The sequence below is a fragment of the Sinocyclocheilus anshuiensis genome, unplaced genomic scaffold (assembly GCF_001515605.1).
Source record: "Sinocyclocheilus anshuiensis isolate Anshui unplaced genomic scaffold, SAMN03320099.WGS_v1.1 scaffold144, whole genome shotgun sequence".
Taxonomy (NCBI): Eukaryota; Metazoa; Chordata; class Actinopteri; order Cypriniformes; family Cyprinidae; genus Sinocyclocheilus; species Sinocyclocheilus anshuiensis.
Window position 1 is genome coordinate 749,881 of NW_015555720.1, and position 22,012 is coordinate 771,892.

The 22,012-nt window shown below is 36.2% G+C and overlaps 2 protein-coding genes across 5 annotated transcripts in view; one reads left to right on the forward strand and one right to left on the reverse strand.

The window, feature by feature from the left end:
- Positions 1-7,152, forward strand: part of LOC107672422 (dual specificity protein phosphatase 14-like) — a 13,818-nt gene extending 6,666 nt beyond the window's left edge. For 3 of the 4 annotated variants that reach the window (XM_016465611.1, XM_016465610.1, XM_016465609.1), the window contains exon 2: positions 5,487-7,152. In XM_016465611.1, the coding sequence (XP_016321097.1) occupies positions 5,605-6,249 (645 nt within the window). In that variant the 5' untranslated portion in view covers positions 5,487-5,604 and the 3' untranslated portion in view covers positions 6,250-7,152. The remainder of the gene's footprint in view (positions 1-5,486) is intronic. The other variant, XR_001632318.1, reaches the window with a different exon arrangement.
- Positions 7,153-9,267: 2,115 nt separating this feature from the next.
- The window catches only part of LOC107672368 (synergin gamma-like), a 49,839-nt gene continuing 37,094 nt past the window's right edge, over positions 9,268-22,012 (reverse strand). Inside the window, exons 20-27 of the mRNA XM_016465527.1 lie at positions 20,599-20,762; positions 20,372-20,425; positions 18,142-18,238; positions 16,869-17,017; positions 15,005-15,115; positions 13,930-13,968; positions 9,918-9,950; positions 9,268-9,803 (exon numbers count right to left, since the gene is read on the reverse strand). Coding sequence (XP_016321013.1) covers positions 9,765-9,803; positions 9,918-9,950; positions 13,930-13,968; positions 15,005-15,115; positions 16,869-17,017; positions 18,142-18,238; positions 20,372-20,425; positions 20,599-20,762 — 686 coding nt within the window. The 3' untranslated portion in view covers positions 9,268-9,764. The remainder of the gene's footprint in view (positions 9,804-9,917; positions 9,951-13,929; positions 13,969-15,004; positions 15,116-16,868; positions 17,018-18,141; positions 18,239-20,371; positions 20,426-20,598; positions 20,763-22,012) is intronic.

Consider the following 22,012-nt stretch of genomic DNA (forward strand, 5'->3'; position numbering starts at 1 on the left):
CTTCTATTTTGCCACACTAAACTTAGCAATAAACACGTTTAAAATGCACAATAAACATGTTTGTCAAAACGATCTCAAAGGAGGCTTTTATTAAGCAAATCAAGTTGTGAATTACTCATCCACAGACATTTGTTGGGCTTGATTCAATTTAATGCACAATGAGGTGCACACTTTTTATTTAGTCTTATTGAACTGACGATAAACAGTTTATATTCTAAAATCTATTTAAAGGTTGTGTTCTGTGAAAATTAAATAACATTTGGATGTAAATGGTCGACATAAAAGTAGTGTGTGGCTAAGTCCTGTGGATCACCTTTATCTGATTGTCCGGGTCCGGAATCATTAAGCACGGCATTAATATCTTCATCTGAGTTTTTCGTTGTCTCCAGATTTCTCTGCAGTTCGTGTATGTTGTTAAAAATGCGGAACATCATTTTATTCCACACAACAGGCAAGCATTACCATTAAGTCTTATCCACCAAAATGCAGATTCGTCACGTTACAATTCTTACGCAAATGAGATTGAGGGAGACGTTAAGTTTGTTTTGATTTATTAATTTACTTACAATAACCATTTAAAATGTATTAACTTTTACGTATTCACTTTTACATGTATTATTAACTGCATTATATGCAATTTTACTTCATAGAAAAAACTTCAAATAAATATTTAGTAAAATTCTTAAATCGCTATGGGGGAGCCAGGCCCCCCTGGCCCCCCCCCCCACAAGCTACGCCCATGTCCAGAACACAACCTTCAGCTGGGTGCTTTAGTAACACCTTCAGAAGACAAAGAGTTTAATTTCAGCCGTGAAACTTTGCTTTTACTCTGAACACAATGACACATTTGTTACTTAAACCCCCTAGACATGCCAAGTATTTGGCATGTACTGGAAGTAATTGTATACATTACTAGTGTGTGTGATGTGAATATGGACATTGCAGAGTTTAAGCAAGGCTTTTAACTAGGTATGTAAAAATGCATGCATTGTGATGCATCAATCTGACAAAGTGCATCAATTATAGTATGATTCTTCAATTATGGGCACTTTTGACAGGAAATCTCGAAAAATCGAACTTTTTCAAACTGATGTTCATCTGTTAAAACATTTATTGCATATCCCTGAATAAAGATCTGATCACGGCCTTGGCTCAACCTTCAGGAGGATTTTGGTATAATGTGATGGGAATGACATTTTTCCCTCTGTGAAAAAAAAGTCGAATAACCTTGGACTTGCTGCCAGGTTAGCTAGCAGTTATTGAATTCATAATAAAATAAAAAGAAATGGACTATCTCTGAAGTAAAAATGTTACAATTTTATAAGTTCTTAAAACAAAAAGCAGAATTAGAATACGTTTTATGCATTTATTATAAAGGGGAACTTATAAAATGGATAATTTCTGTCCTTGATTATAATTGGCCATTGTAAAATACTCTATAAACACACACCTGTCAACTCATTACATCAGTATTACTGTGCCAAGTATGCTTTGCATTGATTTCCATCTGTATGTTTGGTAAACATGTAAAAAAAATAGTATTTATCAGTGAATTAATACACTTTTTGTTTCTGTGTTTTGTTTTATTTTATGAAACCTTACTTTTTTTTTTTTTAAAAGAATCATAATTCAGTTGAATCGTTGTCATTTTTACAACCCTATTTTTTTTTTTTTTTAATCTAACTTTCAAAAAGATGTTTTTCTTCCAGAATACAGGCACAGGGCTGCCCTCTTGTTCTGTGTAATACATCAAGCTTTCTGTCTGACCAAGTGAATTCGCTTATAACAGGTTTCAAGCCTTGTTCTTGGTTTGATTAATAAGGGTCCTCCAGGTTCCAGTAAACACTTGCTCCGCATGGCCCCCACACTCTCATGCACAGCTCGAGGGATGGGAGTCTGACAGAGGGGCACATCTGCTGGGTATATACAGTAATTAAGCCCATTAAACCAGCATTCAGCCATGCTAATGTTGTCTTTTACCACCAACAAAGAAGCTTCAGTCATCGACTCTTATAAAGCACCTCGCTGGACTCTGAAAAGGTTCTCAGTTTAAAACGGACATAGAGTACTTGTTTCCATGGCACAAGTCAAGTCAAGTCACCTTTATTTATATAACGCTTTTAACAATACAGATTGTGTCAAAGCAACTTTACAGTATTAAATAGGAAAATAGTGTATCTATAATGCAAAATGACAATAGTAAACACTCAATTTTCAGTTAAAGGCAGTTCATCGTTGAATTCAGTGATATCATCATCCAGCTCAGTTCCGTTTAAATAGTATCTGTACAGTGGGTGAAGTTCAGAAGATCCTAGAATGATCCTAACTGTGAACGCTAGTGATGGACGCTTTTGAAACTGCTTCGTGAAGCTTCGAAACCTTTTTAGGCATTTTTAATGACACATTTATGAGTTGTAGGTATTGGCCTGATTAACCAAGCTCTCCAAAAAAACAAACAAAACAAACCCTACAAATGAATAAAATGACATACCAGATGCTTCTTATTTACTGGTATTAGAGGATTTGTGAATTGCATTTAAGAGGTTACACTTGAAGCAAAACATTTGCATTTGGAATATAAAAGGTGTTTTTATGCTTGTTTCATTGTATTGACACCATTCTGCAGTAGGCGTCACTAGCCTGTGCCATTTCAAGGACTTTGAAAAAGTGAATTATTTTGCAAAGCAGTTGGTTGAATTGATTCAAAGTTTCGAAACTCGGGGTCAATCGCACTCGGGCTTGGTACAAGGCAATCGTGCCGAGTGAGTACGCCCTTAATTATTGGTATAAGTGAGCGCAAAAGGTTTGTACACATGCTCTTCTGTTAGCGTATTCATAAGAACATTTTCACGCCAGTTTTTGCCTTTAAATCCAGATTTGATCCTCATTTTTGGTTTAGGATGAAATCCATGGAATTGACCCTTTGCAGGGAGTTTGATTGACAAGCGATCTGACCAATCATAACGCCGAATCTGCCATTTTTGTCCAACAAACAAAACAGGCAGGAGTGTAGATTAACATTGGTGGACTTGAACGTGAACTTTCTGCGGTTGAAACAAGATGTATTTCTCATGATCATTCATGGATATTTCATGCTATAACTAAAGTGGAAGAGATGATAGGTTCATGTGCCACTTGAACGGAGGCGCTACAGCGATCTGTCACAATGTATTAAAGAACCACAAAAAGGATATTTATTGTTTGAATTTCATAAAAAATGACAACATTTTAAAGATTACTTTGTTTCATACCTAAATTAACCTGCTCTGTCTTGCCTGTCGGCATGTTGTCAGTTTCCTCTTTGCTCCCCAATGTATTTTTCACTGCATGAGAACATGATGCGTGGCATGAGAGCAGCATGGCTTGTCAGCCATAGCAACAGTAACGAAGGGGAGCAGGTCTTTGAGAATGGTCTATTAAGTATCAAATCCTATTGTACATGTGTTTTATAAATGAGGCCCCTGGACTAACCAGAAGGTTTTAGATACATAACTCTACACAGTAGCGAACCGTGACTCTTGAACCTAGGCCCTCTCCCCCTACCCTCATCGGGAGAAAGAACAAACTACCAGCCTAGTTTATGGTGTCCTCTTCTAAAAGTAATCTTTGACAATTCCACCTCTGAAACAAGAGGCTATTCCAGCCTTAAGGCGGTCGCACACCGGAGGACCACGTCTTTAATATTCGCACACATTGTTTTCTTTGAGTGCACACACACCGGCAGCACCACCGGCGACTGTCCGCCGATAATAATCATGCCGCGCCTCAGCGCCACTCACATAATTTTCCATTAAAATACATTATATTTGTCCCAAATTATTGTTAATGTACATAATGACTTCATTCTAGGTTGGAAGATTGTGTATTTGCATTTTTTTCAGCAAAACGTTTGTCTTTCTGTTGCTCGAATACATTTCGTGATTCATTAGTGAGCTATAGATTGCAATTTCTCATCCCGTTTGTTGTTTTTTCGATCCCCGAACTTTAAACTCATTGACACCACTTGCTCATTCTTGAAGTTAAGTTTTGACTGTTTGGAGACTAGATTAAATGTTCTGGACTGCTGTCTGTGTTGCACCAGGGCACTGTGCTTCTCGTCCGGTGTGCGACCACAACAAACAGCGAGAGTGACTGATATTACCAAAATAAAACAGCTAAATTTAAGTCAAATTAGCGACAGACACTTCACACTTCACACACAAACAAGCAATGTTTATAATAAATATTATTGGCACAGCAGCCTAGTAAATGTCCTCACTTACATTATTTGTGGCTTCCATCGTGACATGAATAACAACTAGTTAGTTTATCAGCATATATCTTTTTTTCCAATAGAGATCCCCACAGTGGGTGGAACTTGTCAGTTAGTGATAACAAGGCCCGCCCATTTAGAGAAACGATATGATTGGTCAATATTTCTGTCATTCGAAATTACTCTCTCATTGATTTACTATTGCTTGGCCCTCTGTAATTTCATAGCTGGACGTCAAATCATAGAGTCGCAGACGCTATGCGAAACACATTCAAATATGGAGAAAATGGGCGGCGTTCATTTAACCCATTCACTGATTAGGCAGATTTAGAGAGGCTGTTTTTTGTTTTTCTCAGAGAAATTGTATTTACAGTTTTTCTCAATTGCTTTGGCATATTTTTCGAAACAATCTTAACATTCTCTAAACTGTGAGTGCAAATGTCACAACTGTTTGCTGGAACTTCAGAACTTTATTGCATGTCTGCAAAATGTAGTTACTCACCCAAAACATTTAATTCATGCTTCAAAACCTAGTTATCGTGTCAGTAATTTGGCCAAGGCCACCAAAATATAAAGTATTTTTGTCATCGTGTGAGCCACACTGGTCAAAATGTTTAGTTGTTTTTTCACCATGACAGTCAACCATGGAAATGAAGGTTTTATAAAAAATCTGATATTTGTTGAGAAGAGTCAATAGTACATAGAAAAAAAAAAGTATATGAACATTTGTATTTATGCAGTACATTTATTTGTGTACGAATGCATTAAGAGATCTGAATTTATTGTTTCGGGAAAAGTTTAATTCGAGAATTGAGCCAAAGCAATTGAGAAAAACTATTTTATTTAGATAATGTTTGTCAAATTATGAATTGCTTAATTAAAATTTGTAATAATTATTTTTTTATTTAAAATACTATATTTTAAAACATTTATTTAAAAATTATAAATTATTATAATTGTTTTTACAAAAAGTTAGGCCCTCTCTGAGGGTTCCTCACTGACACTACATATGTTGTAAAAATGTTCCAACCCTGCTCCTGGATATCTGTTGTACCATCCTGCAGACTTCGGTTCTGACACTGCTCAAACACACTTGCCTGTAATTATCAAGTAACCTGGAGCTGAAATCTGCAGGATGGAAGCTCTCCAGGAGCAGGGTTGGAGACCCCTGCTGTAAACCTCCTAACAAAGGTTTCTATTTATTTCAAGCAAACTGACTCTTGGTTTGTTTTAGGTGCACCCAATGACCTGTATGATATCACCGTTCGCTTTGAGATGACCAAGGAGAACTAAAAGACACCCTGGCGCCACCTCAAGGTTTCTATTTCTCCGTCTCCTGCCTCCACTCCACTATGGGTTCCCGAAGTCAGGGGTTCTTCCACCACCAAGATCACCACCATCATCCCCACCACCGCAGTTCAGTGGTGCCCACAGCAGTCCCCCGATTGCTGCCCGAGACCAGCAGCCTGTTGGGGGGCATCGCCCAGATCACTCCTTCCCTGTTCCTCGGCCGGGGCAATGTGGCGTCCAACCGCAGCCTCCTCCTGTCCAAAGGGATTACCTGTGTGGTGAACGCCACCATCGAGCTGCCCAACTTCAACTGGCCACACATGGAGTACGTGAAAGTGCCACTGGCCGATATGCCTCATTCTCCGATCTCGCTTTATTTTGACAGCGTGGCTGATAAGATCCACAGCGTGGGCCGCAAACGGGGAGCCGTGCTAGTGCACTGCGCGGCTGGGGTGAGCCGCTCCGCCTCGCTCTGTTTGGCCTACCTCATGAAGTACCACAGAGTTTCCCTGGCCGAGGCTCACGCTTGGGTCAAATCCCGCCGACCCGTCATTCGTCCAAATGGAGGGTTCTGGCGACAGCTCATCGAGTACGAGAGGAAACTGTTCGGCAGGAACTCTGTGAAAATGATCCAGACACCATATGGGGTCATTCCCGACGTGTACGAGAGAGACCGCAGGAACTTGGCACCTTACTGGGGCTTGTGAAGAGGGGTTTGGACTTTGGTTCAAGCACAGAGGACTGGTCCGCCAAGTGATTTTTGACTGCACTGTCTTCCGGCCTCTTTCCGTACGTCCACAAGTCCCTCCTGCCAGAGAATAAAGCCAGATGGGAGTGCTTATGTCCATTTTCAAGATGGAAAAAGTCACTTTGAGTGCATATTTTATGAGGTCAGAAGTGATAATCCATCCTTGAATGCTGAAATAAATTTTGGCGATGATAATGTTGGTTTTAGGAGCACTTTGGGAACCAAGTGTGGTGCTGAGAATCAGGAATTCAGTCCTTGGTTAAGACTTATCAATCGTAATATTGTGAGGATGTTGTTTCAGTTTGGCTGGCTGTCTTTGTTGAGAGGCAGCAGTCTGATTTTGATTACTGGTAGCATTTGAAAATTATATATAGTAAGAATATTATATTCCAAGGTGTATTTAAACTTGTGCATACAAAAAAAATACTAAAAAAAGATTTTTGGAAGGGTTTGTGAAGTGACAAAATGTTTAACAGAAAGACGCTACAATATTATCTAAGTGTAACAGATTTATAAACTATGTAAATTAAAAGAAATTTTATTGAACACCATGAAGAACAGTATTGGCATTTATAATCAGTGCTCCTACAAAACAGGATGTTTCACAAGAAGCAGAACGATAAATATGGCAGTAGTTTTTTTTCCAATGAATTCTAGTTTGCCTGTTTGGTCCTTTTGCAATTCTACTGTTTTTCATTTTTAACTCGAGATGTTTCTTTCAGATGTTTTCTGCAGTGAAGCAGTAATTATAACCAGAGGACATCTGTCAGAGGACTCCTAGCAAAGCTTTTACTAATTTGTGTTAAAAATAACTGAATTCATGTAAAAGAGTTCTGATTTAATTAGTGTTAAAATGAATAAAGGGTGAAATATTTTAACGTATTCCTTGTGCTTATTTTTTTAACGTTTAGATTTTTAGTACGTACACATTACAATGAAGCTACGTAGTAATATTTGTACATAATAAAATACCTTAATACTTGTCAATAAAAGTAATTCCTACTGTAGGAATTGACTGATGGACAGGCTGTTGTATAATGTTTTAATGTGCTTTTAATGGAAGCCACTATTAAAAATAAAGGGTCTTCATTGGCATCTATGATTCCATGAAGAACCTTAAACATCAATGGAATCTTTCCATTCCACAAAAGGTTTAAATTATTAAAATGTTTTTAAGGAAGGTTCTTTAGAGAAGTTTTTTTCTGTAAAAACCTTCTTTTGAAAGCTTTTGTAGGATCATGTCAGAGAACGCCATTTCACTTCCTGTGTATTAAATCTTCTAATGCATTGTAGAAAGTCTGGATTAACATGGAGCAGGAAGTCTCTGTAAATCTAATCCCTGCTGTTCAGCGACGACAAGGTGGATAAAGGTTGCTAGTCACGCGTGTATAAAGACAAGGACGGAACATTATCCACTCTAACAGCCCATCAAAATTGCAAGCCGACTCAAATCCATATTTTAAACTACTTTTACCTTTAAATTTTCAACAGGCATTTGATGCGAATAAGCAACAGGGTGGAAATGTTGATCTAACAGAAGTCACTCCTCATCTTCTGTACATACAGACGGAGACTAAATCATGATGTCTTTCGACAATCATACACATTCAAAGTCCAGTATCCTTGGAAACGGTTGCCAAGGTAATATTGCTGTGAATGGCAGCTATTAGCGCCGAGTCAGTGTGAGGGAAGTGCTGTCTCTAGCTGGCCCTGATACACGGACCGAACAGATGAAGGCTGACTTTACAGAATCTCAAAGTAATCACTCCAATGTGGGACACAAAAAATTCACATTTGCATCCAGTACTAACATTCAAATATTTAATTTGTGCTTCAATTATAAACAGAAATACAGACACAAAAGGACAATTTTAGTCAAAAACTCTCATAAATGAAGTAGATGACAACAATGAATACAATGTTAAGTCCTCAGTAAAACACTGACAAAGACCAACATGTACACAAAGCCGCGTAATCTCCGTTGTATTCTCGTTGATTCATTACAAGTGCGTCAATGAAAAGAAATGAATTCATAATGAAAGTTTATGTCGTTCTTATGATAACTGCTTGGGTTGGAAGAAGGGGAAAGGCTTTGCTTTTCACTTCTTACATCCCCAGACTTTTGAATTCCCTTCAAAGTTGCACACAACAAAGTCCTTCAAAAGAGTCGCATCTGAATCCAGAATACTGAATATCACAGCATTTAAGAACATCTTCCAGGCTTTATAAAAGATTCTCAGAAAATCGCAAGCATTTCCAGACCCACTACAAAAGTGACTTGTGTTCCAGCACAACCATACAGAAAACAATGACATAAAAGAAGATGCCAATGTCTAAATGTTTCTCTCTTGTAAGTAATAACTGCTACACTTCCTGATGCTTTTAAATGTTTTACCTTTATTGTTTTATGGATTTTATATTACAAGTCTGCTATTCGTAAGTTACATCCAGAACAGCTCCGCAGTATTTACTTCACATGGTAGAGAAATCACCAGCAAAGAATCAACCAACCAGACACTTTTGTGCAGAAGAGAAGCAGATCCAAAAAGGTAGAGACAAAAGACACATTTACAATTTTTAAATAAACTATTATTCAGTAGTACATAACTTATCTGGTTTTCCAACAGACAATGGCAGATCTAGACAGTTGCGTCCCAAATTCAATAATCAGTATGAAATGAAAAATCATAAAATATTAATAATAAAATAAAAATGATGAAATATAAAATTTAATCAAATTAATCTGTTTATAAAAGCCTTCATGTAAACACTTCAAATTATACAACTGAGCTCAATAAAAATTTGATTGAATTAAATGATGACAGATGTAGACCTGAAAATATCTGATCAATGGCAAAAAATAAAACATGTAAATGCTTAAATCGAATTATTTTCTCAGTTGGATTTAAAAACGGCTTGCACATATGCACAATGCTATGATGCATAGGTTTACATATATTTTACGTCTTACAAATGTGCATGTGTTTACAAATGTTTATTTATGCCTCATGTCTTACAAACTGGTTAGTCAAAGAGTAAAAATTTGCTAAAATATTCTTCTGACATAGTCAAGGCAAAAATACTCATACTCGCAGTAGCTCCGATGACATTATTGTGATGGATTTCTTTGGTTTTTAACACTCGTTCTGAAATCTAATTTAGAATACATGTAATGCACACGTAAACATCAAGAACATCCGATTTTGAGTTCCCTGTCTGTCTGTCTATCTGTCGGCCTCTCTTATACACTCGCACTTTCTTAATTCCTTCCTGCCTTGCCTTGTAGTACAAAGATGTGTGTCTGAGTAGACATTTGAACAATGCTGTGTGATGAAACGGCTGTTCCGGCGGTATATACGTGTGTGTGGTGCACAGAGGGGCGGCAGCTGCAGCACAAGCTCTGTTTCTCTGCAGATGAACAGTCGCTGAAAAGGTCATCCTAATTCAACTGACCTTGTTTAGCTGGCGGAAAGGTTAATTACTAACTGATTGCAAACACAGAGTGCATCCTACCTGCAAAGATGACAACACTTGTTACGAGCAGAGTCTGAAGCGTTTGAAGGCCAGTGAGGGACACTCTAGCTTTACCTACATTCACTACAGTGAAAAATACAGTGAAATATTTACCCTTAATTTGGAGCGACTGTCTTTTGTCAGTGCCTGCAAGTAGCACAAACAAGTCAGCATCAGCATTAGTATTAAGGTTTTTTTCTCTTTTTGTTAATGAGCAAAATTACAGCACCAGAGAGCGCATACTGGAAGAAAAGTGTCCTTGTAAAGGCAGAAGCTTGTTGCAAATTAGCCACAGTAGGAGACAAGAAGGGGCAACTGCGGACATGAAAATAATGGCATGCAACTAGAGTTCATAACTATCATCAAACATAGCTTTGCAGCATAAATAAGAGTTGTGCTGAGCATGTAAACAAGCACTAGAAATGCATTTACTACTGGTCAAAGTTGATAAGATTTTTTTGTTTTGTTTCTGAAAGAAGATTTATGTTCACCAAGGCTGCATTCATTTAAGCAAAAATACAGTAAAAACATTAATATTTTCATATCATATTACAATTAAAAATGTTCTGTTTGAATATATTTTAAAATGCAATTTTTTCCTGTGATGGAAAAGCTGAATTTTTCAGCCGCCATTATTCCAATCTTTAGTGTCACATGATCCTTCAAAAATCATTCTGATATGCTGATTTAGTGCTATTATTATCAAAAATCTTTATAAATGTCTTTGCTGTCACTTTAGATCAATGTAATGCATCCTTGCTGATTAAAAGCATTAATTTCTTAAAAAAAAAAAAAAAGAATTCAAATTTCTGAACAGTAGTGTATGTGCATATATAAAATATATGGAGCAACGCAAATATAAATTTAAATATTAAATATGCTCATGCAGCTCTAAAATATTTAATAATTAATGCGTCTATTCATTATACTATTGTCCATGATTTTGGCATCCCTGTGTAAATACAAAACTAACAGGTTGCATGTTTTTTTTGCCCAAGACTTCTTTTTAATTAGAAGCAAGGGTGCAAACTAACTTGGGTGGACATTTAAAACAACAAAAGACTGAAATGGTACTCTTTACAATATCTACAGTATTGTTTGTGTGAAGTCGCCTGACTTGACCTATTAAGATATTTTTAACAGCCATTATGTATTTAAAACATCAATTATGTATAATTACAAATGCATAGAATCCAAATACCTAAATACCCAAAGACCGATATAATACAAAATGTAGTACTGGGTTCTTACTACATTTGAGAATGGATGACTTTGCTTCAGTAGATCCAGCTCAAATACAAGCCAATCCTGATGGCTTCCTTTCAACTGCTACTTGTTATTGTCGGTTCACATTAGCTGCATCCAGCTGTGCTACAGGTGCTTCGATTAAACAAGCTGGCATCTGTTCTAATTTTAGCACCTCACAGAGTGTGGACCTTTAATAGGATGCTGCATTAGCATGACATTAATTCACATTAAATCTGGACACGGAGTATAATCTAAACACTGCTAAGTAAACAGTCATTATAACAGTTGTTTACTGCACAAACAAAAATGCCTTTTGCAAATCCATAACTACTTAACCGACTTGAAGTATGCCATTTTTAATGTCAAAATACTTAAATACTTCCTGCTAGTTTACAGTGCAGAGACAATTATAAGCAAGCGATTCGCATGTTGACTTCTGAAGCATGTAAACACTGTGGCGCTTTCTAAACGCTGCATTTTTACAGCCTTGGTGAGCATAAGAGTCTTCTTTCATTAAAAAAAAAAAAAAAAAAAACTCAACCGACCCCAAACTTTTGAATGTTAGTTGTATATACAGTTTCATTTCAGTTAAATAGAGAATCTATGCAAAGTGTTAAGTTAATACACCGTTGCCCATTCCTGTGGACAAATCCTGTTAGCAGATGCAGCAGGATCCCGTCCTTCCCCAGTGGGAACAGACACCGAATGCTAGCCCAAGGTCAGTAGACTGAATCATCCACACCCCAGTGAAATCTCCACCTGTAGCCCAACACCACCACCTTTAAACACATCTCCTCTCAGAGATGCTGCTCCACTTTCAGAACCCTGATTTCAGTCGCCCCAGAGAGTGACGCTGCCCCCCAAAAACCTAATTAAAGAGCGGGATATTAATCGGATGTCAGGAGCAGACAGAAACAGCTCTATTAATCTGCAGCGGGCTGGATGTGTTCAGCGGATCTATTAGCACCTGTGTTTTTGGTCACGGTGACTGATGGCTGAGCTGAATCTGCTCCTCAGACATCCATCCATCCCATGATTCCTTGCTGCTCTGAGCCCCTCCTTCCCTGAGTGCATCTAGAGCACTACGAGCCACGTTTACACCCCTATTACACCAGCAAATCTTGACCGCTGCATGAATACAAGGGAGATTTAGGAGGGTTTCAGTGAAACAAGGAATCTTAATGAGCGGATTGGCCATTGTATGTTAACGAGGCGAATGGCAATGTGACAATTACGTGTTTAAACTAGTGCGGGATTGGATTGTACTTAGAAGAGTTTAAATGTATAGTTCACCCAAACATGTTAATTCTGTCATCATTTACTCAAAGTTATGGTAGTCTAAACTACTTGGGTGCTAGGCAGGATTATTATAGTTAACTAAAACTAAAATCATTAAAAAAATATAATAAAATGTGTTACTTGAAATAAAACAAACAAACATTTTATTTCTGCTAGTTGACAAAGCAACTAGCTTTGTCATTTCTGATTTTCATTTAGTTTAACTCAATGTACTAAAATAACTACAACTGAAATTAAATGAATAAAAATTCAATTGACAATAATAAAAATTACACAAGAAATCATTCTGATATGCTGATTTCTATTATCAAAAATATTTTTTCATATGATAAATTCTTTGATCACTTTTGATCAATGTAATGCAACTGAAATTAAGAAAAATTAAATTGACATTAAAAAAAAAAAAAAATGACAAACAACAATTTCTAAAACTTTTAACTAACATTAAAGGGGTCATATGATGCGATTTCAATTTTTCCTTTCTCTTTGGAGTGTTACAAGCTCTTGGTGCATAAAGATCTGTAAAGTTGCAAAGACTAAAGTCTCAAATCCAAAGAGATATTCTTTATAAAAGTTAAGAGTCAACCACGCCTACCTAAAACTGCTCGTTCTAACCCCCCCCCCACATGTCTACGTCACGATGTGGGAAGATTTGCATAACGCCGCCCAAATGTTCACGCAAAGAAAGAAGGCGTAACTTTTATTCTCGCTGTAGTATAGTTGTTGCTGCCGCAATTGTTGTTGCAGTTTTTATATTTTATATTTTTTTATATTTAAAGCGAGTTTTTTGGGCAGTGTAGAGTAGGGCTTGTTGTTTGTCATTTCTCCGATCACAAATGCAGACATGGTTTTATGTTTACGCGGCGCGATGCAACGCAACATGTAAATAATGTTCTTTTTAGCAACATCATATGACCCCTTTAAAGTCAAAAATACAAAAATAAAAACTAATATTAAAAAAAAATTTATATATATATAATAGCATCTCAAATATAATGTCTGGAAAACAGCAACTTGGAAATTCTGCTAAATATTTCCATTTGCGTTCCATGGAAGCAAAAAAAACAAAAAACAATGGTTTAGAACAAAATGAGAGCAAATAAATGACATCATTTTTATTTTTGTGTGAACTATTCCCTTTAAAATTATATTTCCTTTGCCCCATACCACTTTTAGATTTGTTCTCCACCGCCCCGGGGTGCCAAAATGACGAATACGTCACCTATTTGCTGCCTACCTCAAGCTTTTTGGTCATCAGTCAGACTTACTCGCCGCTTTGGTAAGATAAACTCATCATGAAAGATTTGTGTAAATGCTGAGAAAACGGGAGCCAAGAGCTCATAGCCAAATTAAACACCTAAAGCTAGTTGAATGAAAGCGTGGCCTCGACCGAGCGTCTGCAGATTTAGATGCATGAGTCAGAGCGTGCGCCTCTGAGAGCCGTTTTTGGCAGTCTGTAAGGAGACGAGTGGCGAGAGGTGAGTTCTGGTCATTTTGGCAGCACAACACGGGAGCGAATGCCCGCCTGACCCCTGCAACAAGCTGCAAATTGGAGTTGAGGCAGTTTAGTGAATCCTACTCTTTTAAACAGGCGTCCAAAAGTGTTCTCGTCTTTCTTCTGGAAAATTGTGAAAATCAAAGAAATAGTCAGGAGGGATGTTTTTTTTTGGTTTGTTTTTGATAGGGAAACTTAAATGAATCTTCTGTTCAATAATTTAAAGCAATAGCTCACCCAAACATTTTCTATGCAATTACAATGAATGAGGACTGAAGCTTTAAAAGCAACATAAAAGCAAAAGCACCATAAAAGTATCCCAATATGACTCATGCTCTACATTGCAAGTTTTTTTTTAAGCTTAGCTTTAGCTTAGCATAGCTTTGTTTGAGAACAGACCAACTTAAATCGAATCAGGGGTTATTGTTTTTAACTGAAGCAAACTATTAACTTTTTTTTTTCTGAACTCAAATAAGCTGAAAAATATATATATACATAAATATAAGGAAAAACTTTATAAAGTTAAAAATTACAAATGTTATGTTGGCAACTAACTGAAAAAAGTTTAAGTTGATGCACTAAAATTACTAAGAAGTAAAAACAAGTAACAACTAAATATATAGAATAAATTACACCTAAATAGCAATATTTAAAGAAAAGATTATAAAGGAACAAAGCTATTAAAAATTTAATTCAAATGAAAGATAATTAATACTACTGCTAATAAAAATAATAACAATAATAATTATTATAAAACTAAAAGCTAATTCAAAATATTAATACAACTGTAACAGTATAAACATTGTACAAATTGGACATCGCTGCTACTCCTATGAATGACCAATTTAAAGATGGAGCAGATGTTTGAATTGTCTGTGAATAAAGAATTAAATTATGTTTATGATGCTGTTCTAGTGCTTTTAAATCCTTTTCTTGAAGCATGAAAGCTCTGGTACCCATTCACAGTAATGGCATGGAAAAGAGCAACAAGAACATACTTAAATTCAGCTTTTTTTTGTTTCTCAGAAGAAATAAGGTCAAAGGAGTTTGGGTGAATAAATAGAATTTTTAATTTTGGGTGAAGTATCCCTTTAATATGCAATATATTTGTGGGTTTTTTTTGTGTATGCAGACATGTGTGTGTTTGGTGTGTACAGACCTTGCTGCGTGAGTCCACGTTGAGCAGACACACTCCACACGCCAGCTCTTTGGCATTCTTAATGCCGTGCCTCAATATACAGGAGGAGAAGTCCAGTGAGCTCTCATCAGGCTAAAGAAACACACACACACACACACACACACACACACATACATCATGAATGCAGTTCTTAAAAAGCAATTGGGACTCCATTGCATCCTTCACACAAATCCCTGGCTGTCAGTCAAACTTCAGTTCACAGAGGCCGCTGAACCTCACAGCGGTTGATTGGCCCTTCAGATCAATACATCAGCTACAGAATCTGTCCAAAACAGCAGGATTCAGGCAGAGAGAACCCGTCAACGCTCTAACCGCGTTCATTTTTATTATGCTTCAGAGCGTTTGTGGTTTTACGGCAGTGTGCCGAGACTTCATTCTCCCAAGCTGATATTATCTGACCACACAACTCTAATATTATCTGCTGGCATTGATATTCTCCCATGAGTACGCTGCATGAAAAAGCTCTGTTCTGCACTCAGCAATCTGTTCTGTACTACTGCACTTTCCACAAATAACATACACTTTAGTGTCTCATTACTTAAGTATCAAGATGCACATATACCATTTTTTAGTGAGATATTCTTTAAAAATTATCATCAGACATAAAAATACCAAGTTAATTAAAATTATGATTTTCCCTGGCATGATATGCAAATTTACCCTATTTTTTAAATTAATGTTATAGAGATCTTTTGTGAACAATTAATCTGAGCTGTGTTTCATTTAAATATGTTTTAACCTCATATTGTTTAATTAAAATGTCAAAAATAACTTGAGCTTCTTTTGAACAGAGCGAAAAAAAATATGTAAAATAAATATGCATTTTTAAGTGAATATTAAACAATTTTAGAATAAAAAAAAAAAACTATTTAATAGGGGTGGGCGATATGACCAAAATCTTTTATCATGATATGAGTAATTTTATTTCACAGTAACGGTATACTGTATATTATAATATAGTTTTTTTTGTTGTTTTTTTAAAGATATTTTTGCTTTAAATAAGGTCTTTATGATATCAACATTTTTGTTACCATAGCAATTTCATAATTCTTGTCACCAGTATCAATATCACAAAAAACTAATACTAGCCTAAATTTTTTTTTAAACGCTCACAAAGACAAGTAAACTGTCAGAGATTAAATAAGAATAACTAATTACAAGCAATAGAACAAAAAACTACAGTAGAACAACTAAATAAGAAATGCTACATACAGTGTATACAGTAATCAAATGTATAAAAACACTGCATATTTTTCACTGTGTAAATTAAATATATATTTCTTCTTATTAAAGTTACAAAAGTGATTTAGTCAAGAGTAGTGATTTTTGTTTGATTAACATGAATGACAGACAGCAGGAATATTAGACTGCTGTCACTTTAAGAGCTGCCCGGATCGAATATAAGGTTACGCATGTTTTTTTTTTCTCTCAGCTTTTTGATTTCACTTAAGACCTACTGTGTTTACGAGGATACTTGCAAAAATGCTTAAATACGCATGCAAATGTTTTCGTGATTACGTAGCACAGGTTTTAAATTGTAACCATATTTCAAATTTAGGTACAAAAACTGCAAAAAGCTCAAAAAATACTTAGTTTGACCATTTTGACCAAAAATTATTTTATAATGGTCCATTTTTGTGCCCTATTAGTAGAAAGTGCCTACTGCTCCAAAGCTCACAGCTCATATAAACCACATTAATCCCACAGATATATTCACATTTCAGTTAAGCATTAATCAATGTGTGACTTACTGGACTGTCTGTTGTAACAGAAATACTAGTGTACTTACTAAAGATGTGGTAGTGTTTATTTAATAAAAACTCACAGTGAGGTTTGCCAGTGACATGAAGCCCATCAGGTTGTTCCACACGCGACTGATGTCTTTAAGCAGCTCCTGTAGTTTCTCTGAACAAACGGCCGTGGCTTTTATCCCCAGCTCTACACGCTTGGTCACACGATACACCTCCACCACACCTATACATAATATACCAAAAAAGAAATCAATTAATAAAAACAATATACAATTAAAAGTCGCGTGGATTATAATGTTTTTATCAGCTGTTTGGACTCTCATTCTGACGGCACCCATTCACTGCAGAGGATCCAATGGTGAGCAAGTGATGTAATGTTAAATTTCTCCAAATCTGTTCGGATGAAGAAACAAACTCACCTACATCTTAGATGGCCTGAGGGTGAGTACTTTTTCAGCCAAGTTTCTGAGTTTTTGGGTGAACTACTCCTTTACCAAAACTATTATTTAATTAAAACATTTTTTTTTAAATCAGACTTCAAGTCACCATTCGGGATGCAATGCTTATGTAATGAGAATTGTGCAATATTGTCTGAAGCTGTGCTCACTAATTTACATTATCTCTTTTCATATGTGACATTTACCATGTTGAATAAGTGAATGAGTCAGTTGTTGTGGAAACAGTATTTCCAGTTTTCTCTTGGCATCATTACTATAGCAACCAAAGCAAAAGTATTACGGATATTCATAACACTATGTGAACAAATGGATCAGTAAGGACTTCTGAAGATCAGATTTGAAAAGCAAACTGGATTTGTGTGCAGTGCAAACAGAGCCTGTGTGTGTGTGTGTTGAGAGAACCAAACAGGCGAAACAATAACCCAGCGCTGCCATTCCCAGCATCCCCAGTGCTGAATGTCCTTTTACACTGAACCCATTAGAGCAGCCCAGAATAGTCGCACTGCTCTGTAACACTAGCCTCCTCCGGTCAGACCCAGAATGCCCTGCTCGGTCTCCAGTCACAATCGCTAAAGCCGGATCAAAGAGCTTTACCGGTTTGTTTCTACGTAACAACAGCACCCCATGCTCCCCTCCCGCGGGCATTGGCACGTACAGCTCATTAAAGCTGCTCTGTGTGAGAGAGTGAGTACAAAAATAGGAAGCAGATAACCAGAACACCTGGCCTGTCTGTTTGACTGAAGACTGCAGAGGCGCATGAGGAGCAGGTATGAATGTGGATGAAGAGATTGTGTTACGGGGCTGATCTTGAGTTTTATGGATGTTGGGTATGATGGGTAAAGCTGGTCTCTGACCAGTAAATAAAGTGTGACTGCAGTCGTAGTCTCACCCAGCAGGTACTCCATCCCCTGTGCTGATTGGATGACCTCTGTGCACACCGTGGAGCTGCTGATGCCATTAAGGGTGTTATTGGCAGTGGTGATGACCTGGAAAATAAAAAGAAAGCTGTAAAGTGACCATATTTTATATTATACTTTTACTTTTTTCCTGAAATAAATAAAAATAACAATTTCATATATCAATATTTGCGGATAAAACATACAATGACATTCCATTCAATGGAAGTCAATGGGGTCCATTTGCATTGCCATTTTTTTTTTAATATCTTCTTTTGTGTTTCGCAGAAAATGAGGCCCAGACACACTGAACCATCATCAAAAAACTAGTGGTGGAGAAAGCCATCTTGGGCAGTTGCACTAGTAAACACTGCAAAATGGTAAAAAGAGTGTCAGCGGTCAACTAGCACATACTTTCTGCCACTGCATGAGAAGAAATAACTCTCCATACCAGCTAGGGATGTAACGATATTATCAATATCGTGATAGCAAAACTGTCTGTGGTCACATGACAATATGAAAGGATAGGTCTTCCGGGCAAAAAGTGTAGTTTTTAAAATGTATTTAAACTTCTTATTCAAACATAAAAGGTCTTTAAAGTTGCATTTTGGGCCGTTATGCTTTGGCACAAATCACTTCATCTCTGTTTTTGCTGCGTGTTTTAAAGCAAAGCACACACATTGCTGAGGCGATCAGCTCGTGATCCGGTGTTTTTCATGCCTCAGAACGGCTCTGTTTACAGTGAATGAATGGCGTGAACTCGTTTATTGCATGTGCTGTGATTTTAGCGCGCATTTGAGAATGCAACAGCCACCAGTTAGGCTTTATTTTTGTGGCAGATGATCACAGCATTTCACTAGATTTGTAGTTAGACGCGTTTTTGCAAGCCCGTTTTCACTGAAGCTGGAGTTTTCCTACAAAATAAAAGCTCTACTGCCGTGTCCGTCAAAATAAAAGCTTAAAAGTGCAGTATGAATTGCTGATAGCTAGTGGTTTAAATGCAGTCCAAATTCAAAATATCTCTTTCAAGTGTAGAAATGAGAAAAGTAGTATTGTATTTTCCCTACTGTAGTGTAAAGCAAAAATAATATACCTTTGATATATTAATTTTCATTTATTTTACAGTACAATTGTTTTACAATATATGACTATTACTGTCATTGTTGTTATTAGTATTATTATCATTACATTCTAATTTGTTTGGCTTCATTAAACACCAGTGTGAATGTAATTTAGACAGACAGTATATCACAAATAAAAAGAAGGTTGAGTCACCTTTAAAGTTCAGGTACAAAAAGATTCAATTACTTTTTTCTGACTTAAGTTTTCTTAGTTAGGAACATGGGTTGATGCTCTTCATTTTGAACTCTCAAAGTGCATTAGATAGAATAATTTAACTTTAAAATGTAAAACAATTGTAATTTTTTTTTTTAATTCTTCATTTGTCTTTTTTTGTTTTATATCGCAACAAATATTGTATCCTGGACTTCATATCGTCATATAAGCGCATCGTTAGATTTTGATATCGTTACATCCCTAATACCAGCAGGTCAGTATTTGTCATTCAAAAATGGAAACAAACTAGCACTGCAGATGTACAAACCATAAAAAAAGCAGCTCTGCCAATTATTCAACATGCTCAATTGGATGAAAAGCCACCAACGGAGGTCCGACTAGTGGTGTTTAACACACCACAAAAAATAGATCGACAAACCCTCAAACATGGCCCAACACTGGCCGACCATTAGCTTGACATGTCATATATGGGTTTGGAAAAATAAATGAAAATATTTTTTGGGTTAACTATATTTAGGTAAGGCCAGCTTGAAATATTCCTTACACCAAAAGCCATCCTATGCAATAAAGCATAAAAAGTTGGGTTGCTCCTCCCACAGTGAAATCTCATTGGCCCAAAATCAACATCAAATATGTTTTGACTGGCTGGGACTGCACATTAACAGCCAGGCAGCTTTTGCTACTATACCGTTAAAAATTGTATATGTAAAAAAACCTTTTATGACTGTGAAATGAGTAACAATGGCCCTGCTGAATAACAAGCAACTGCTGAATCAATGAAGTTCTTATTTGATCAGATCACACTTTTATGGTAGTGTTGGTATCATGTGATCATGATCCAACCCTTCTGAGACTTTCTATAGACTGATACAGTTTTAAAGTGTATGCCAAGCTCTTTATGAATGTGTGTGTGGAGGTATATGTTACCTGCAGAGCGCTCTCCAAACACCTCTGCCATTCGTACGCATATCGCTCACTCTCCTGCCACGAGTGTTTGGACGAGAGACAGTGGGAGAAAAAAAAAAGAGAAAGATGAAACAGAATGAAAGCTTTGTTCACTGAGAAACCTCAGGCTGTATTCAACAAGGAGAACCTGTCTGTGTGCTCACAGAGAATGTATGTACCAGAGAGAACAGAGAGAGCATGTGACTGACCTCCACCTCTCCTGTGAGGTCCTTGTACTTGTCGCGGATGACCGGCAGTGCAGGTTTTTCATTTAGGGTGTTGGATCGGTCTCTGAAGGGCTGCTCAGGGGCAGGAGAGGGGATGGACCGTACAATTTCTTTCTCTCCCAGACTGTGGCTGCGCTTATGGGATCCTTTGCACAAATAAATGGGTCAATGATAAATGGGAGTGTCCATGACAAAGAAAATGAAACATCAAGCTTAAAAATGTGTGACAAGTTCTTAGACACATGCTTTTCATATTTATGTCAGATTTATAGGGGCTAAAAAATTTTAAATATATAAAACCTTTTTTATAAACTTTTATAATATAAAACTTTTTTTTTCCAAGAAAAAATTTAATTTAATGACTGTAAAATCAAGTAGTGTAACTACCAAGTAGTAACATTTCCCTTACGCCGTAGAAGCGTACATATCTTTATTATTTAAAAAAGTTTTTATATATATTTTTTGAGGTAAAAGTATTTTGGTATGTTCTTATTGTTAACAAAAACTGAAAATATAAAAAAATTTAGTTCAGTAATTTAAATAAATTTAAAATAAAATAAAACAAATAGTACATAAAGAAAGAGAAAAGAATGGAAAGAAAAACGGTAGAAACTGAAATAAGTTGGAAGTACTACGAAATATTTTTTAAAACCTAATAAAATTGGCAAAAGCACAAAGCAAAATTACTAAAACTTAAATTAAAATAAAATCAGAATATATATAAAAATAAGCGCCAATTCTAAAATATTAATAAATACTATAATAGTACATAATTAATTTTAACATTAAAAAAAAATGACATTTTGAAATTTGAACTTGGATGTAAAACTAGGGCTGCACGATTATGACAAAAATCATAATTGGTCGATTATTGCCTTGAAATTGTAATTGCGATTATTAATTACGATTATCACAATTTACATTGAATGATGTTTATACCATTGTTTGATGCAACTGCATGCCGTATTTTTATATGAAAATAAACAAGCTGAAGACACTAACTGAAAAATTTTTAGTGCTTTTCTATAGTATTAAGCCTCAAATGTCAAATATACATCGGATTGGTTTCTTTAAATTATAAAAAAAGTAAAAATATGAATGGTATTATAATGTTATACTAAAATTAAAGTAATGGAAAAACCCTTAAGATAACATGTAGAAAGAAAAAAAAAAAGCATCTTAAGCACACAGAATAACATAAGTGGACTTTGAACGATTAATTGCCGCTTTGAACGATTACGTAATTGTGGCATCCATAATTGTAATCACGATTAGAAATTCGATTAATTGTGCAATCGTAATAAACGTGCATTAGTAATATTCTGCTCGATGCGCCCTCTTGTGGCCTCAGGAGAGAAGCCAAAAGCTTTTCTTCACCCTAACTGAAATTATGCAT